This window comes from Balaenoptera ricei, chromosome 14 (genome assembly GCF_028023285.1).
Source record: "Balaenoptera ricei isolate mBalRic1 chromosome 14, mBalRic1.hap2, whole genome shotgun sequence".
Classification (NCBI taxonomy): domain Eukaryota; kingdom Metazoa; phylum Chordata; class Mammalia; order Artiodactyla; family Balaenopteridae; genus Balaenoptera; species Balaenoptera ricei.
The window spans coordinates 79,292,783-79,296,172 of NC_082652.1; the positions used below are offsets into that span (position 1 = coordinate 79,292,783).

Sequence of the window (3,390 nt, forward strand, 5' to 3'; positions counted from 1 at the left end):
AGTAGAAGCCAGATCTCAGTGGCGCATCACCTTTTCTGGACATTTCAGCAGACTCTGGGTCCCTGGTTAAAGGGGCAGAAAGACCTTATACTCTGTTTTTATTAGTGGTGGCTGGAAATGGTTTGGTATCAGGAAGTTTAGCTTGCCATGTTAACTTAGTTTTCCCAGGCCACTCTAATCCCCATAGCTGCTGTTTTTCTCTCCCAAACTGAATTGCCTGCTTGGAATATCAGACTCTTTGCTTGGGCAAATTAATCTCTCTGTCTTTGAGAAACACTCATGGTTTTCTGAGTCAAAAATATCCCTTTTTTAAAAGTAACTGTTTTTCTCCCAATAGAAGCTTCATTTCTATTTCTGCACAAGCAGAATGAGCAAGTTTTATTAAATTACTTGAAATTTCAGCTTTTTTTTTTTTAATGATTAAGCATCTGTTCTTCAATATTTCTCCCCTAAATGCTAGAATCAAATCTCTACACTTCAATGTTGTATAGTGTAATATAAGAAACCATTTATTAGAATATATTTAACAAAGCTGTGATTTCCATGTTACTAAAACAAGCAAAGTGTCAAATCCTTGTGAATAACAAGAAAGAAATACTGTTAAACTCTTCATAAGGACTTTTTTCTTTTTTATAAATCCATAGTGCCTACACCTGTAATATGGATTAACATTTTACAGCCAAAAAGTAGCATGACATTAAAAATACACAGATACTGGGCACTTTCTCACATCAGAAATCATAAACTTAAATTTATACAACAGAATTTCTCAACCTTACACAGAAGAAAAAGCTGTTGCCGAAACACACTGTTCAAGTTGTATGTATGAGAAGGAGAAAGTCTCTTATGTTTGTGTTTAGCATCTCATCTGGCCCCGTTTAGTATCTGCTAGACAAATCACAGAGGCCACCTAGAGGATAGCAACAGATGATCTCTTTGAAGGTTTTCCTCAGTTCTTGGCTCCGGAGTGCATATATTAGAGGATCAATGATGGAATTACACATGATCAGGATGAGATACAAGTTAAAGTGAGACATGAAGCACACACAGTATGGATTCTGGGGACAAGAGATGTAGAATATTAAGTGGAGGAAGAAGGGGGCCCAGCAGACAACAAAGACCCCAATCAATATGGTCAAGGTAATCGCCCCCTTCATGTTGGCACCTTGGCGGATGGTGCCAGTGCCTGGGAGGACGGCGATCCTCTTAATGTGAAGTCTGGCCATGAGGAACATGTGGACATAGAGAGAAGCCATGAGAGCCAGCATGGCAAAGAACACGGTGATGAGGCAGATGATAACAGCGCTGCTATCTGAGTAAACGATGAACAGAATGCCCGACACCGTGCAAGCTGCCCAGATGCAACTGATGATGATCGCGACCCGCTTAACCGTCATGATGTTATGGTACTGGAGGGCATAAAAGATCGTAAAATACCTGTCCACAGCAATCGAAAGCAGGCTGCAAATTGATGCAAGCAAGGAGCTACAGATCACCGAGTCAATGACATTGTCAATATTCACTGTGAAACCTTGTGCGTCCGTGTCCGTGCTGTTTAGTAGGGTGATGACAATGGTTTCTGACCCGTTGGAAACGCTCACCAACATATCAGCCACAGCCAGGCTGCAGATGAAAAAGTACATGGGTGAATGCAGATTCTTGTTCTTGGCTATTGCCACAATCACCAGAATATTCTCCAACAAGCTTATGACACCCAGAGTCACAAACACCTCAGGAGAGACAAAAAGTTGCTCGTAGCACCCTCCGTCCGAGTAGCCTTTTGCAAGGGACTCACTGGCATTGCTGTGCAGTCCGTAGGTGCTGTGGTTCCAGAAGTGGAGAGAAGTGTGCATTCCATGGTGATGGGTAGAGTTCATCCTGCACCAAGTGGATTCAAATCCCCTCTGGATTGACTTAACCTCCTGGGTCAGGTAGCGTCAGCGATTTTCTCCACGTCTTTACGTGTCTGAAAGTTACAAGGCTGAGACTGGCATGCCTGCTGTGAATAAATGTCACATGCTCCGAAGCTTGAAATGGAGTTTTTAGTCTCTTTCAGGTCCGACTCTGATCAGCATCATTTTGAAATCTTAGGCTTCAAGATGCTCATGCAGTCGAGTCTGCTGTTTGCTTTTTTGTTCTCACTTCCACTTTAACTTGAGTCGCATGCATTCAGGTCTTTTCAAAATAATTTGCCTAGTAGCTGCTGTGCTACTGGGAGACAGATCTGTGTGCACATGCTCACATCAGCTGCCTCTCGGACGTATCAGTTCCCAACCTGAAGCTTTGCTTTGACTGTTAGTAGCTGCTGCTGATTTTTATGGTGTGTGAAGGGAAAAAAAAATGTTCAGAGTGCCTCCTTCTCTGCTTCCTCTGGACCAATCCAAGTCCAGTGGAGTCTGTGAGACACCAATGATGTTCCAGAGATGCAAACTGCAGGCAACGTTGATTCAGATGCAGAAGGCTGTGGAATCGGGAAGCGAGCAGGATGTGAGAGACTGAATTTCCCTTTTCAAGTTTTTAAGGGAAACAGCTTGGTTCCCAGAGGACATTCTTTGATATCACAACAAGTAATCTTGAGGCACCCAGGTTTATTCCTATTTAAAGGAAGAGTGTGTGTGTGTGTGTGTGTGTGTGTGTGTGTGTGTGTTCCTGAAATAGATACACTGCCTTTTTGGCCAGGACATTGAATTTATTTACCCCCTCAATTTCTTTGAATTAAGAACAAAGGCAGTAGTGCTTCAATTTAAAATAGCTGAAACACAGGGAGAATATGTAATAATACAGGAGACTATGCTGTGTATGGAAGGAATAGGTAGGTAGTTACAATTTATCACAAGCCTCAAGAAGGAGTGCATTTCTTATGCACTAATATTGGATATTTCTCCGTAGAATTTCTTTTATCATAGCTGGAAAAGTTTTATTTTCATTCACGATATTTAAAAACAATATAGTATTAATGTAAACTATGTTTACTCTGAACTCAGAAAGAAAAAGGTCAATAACTAGGCAATACTCAGGTTTTTTTAAAGAATTATTAAGGTATAATTGATATACAAAAGTTGCACATATTTAAGATATACATTTTAATGAGTTTGGACATTTACATATATCCATGATACCATCATCACAATCAAGGTACTAAGCATATTCATTACCTCCAAAAATTTCCTTGTATTCTTTTGTGTTTCCTTTTTTTGTGTGGTAATACACTTAAGGTGAGATCTACCCTCGTAATATATTTTAAATGCACAATACTATATTATGAACTATAGGCATTGTGTTGTACAGCAGATCTCTAGAACTTGTTCATCTTGCATAACTGAAACTTTATACCCATTGGGCAGCAATTCCTTAACAGTGGTCTTGGCAGTGATTTCTTGGAATTGACAC

General features: G+C 40.4%; 1 protein-coding gene across 1 annotated transcript; it reads right to left on the bottom strand.

Moving 5' to 3' along the window:
* Positions 1-878: 878 nt before the first annotated feature.
* Positions 879-1,877, bottom strand: MC4R (melanocortin 4 receptor). The gene has a single exon (XM_059894274.1). The coding sequence runs from the start codon at positions 1,875-1,877 to the stop codon at positions 879-881; it is 999 nt and encodes a 332-aa protein (XP_059750257.1).
* Positions 1,878-3,390: the final 1,513 nt, after the last annotated feature.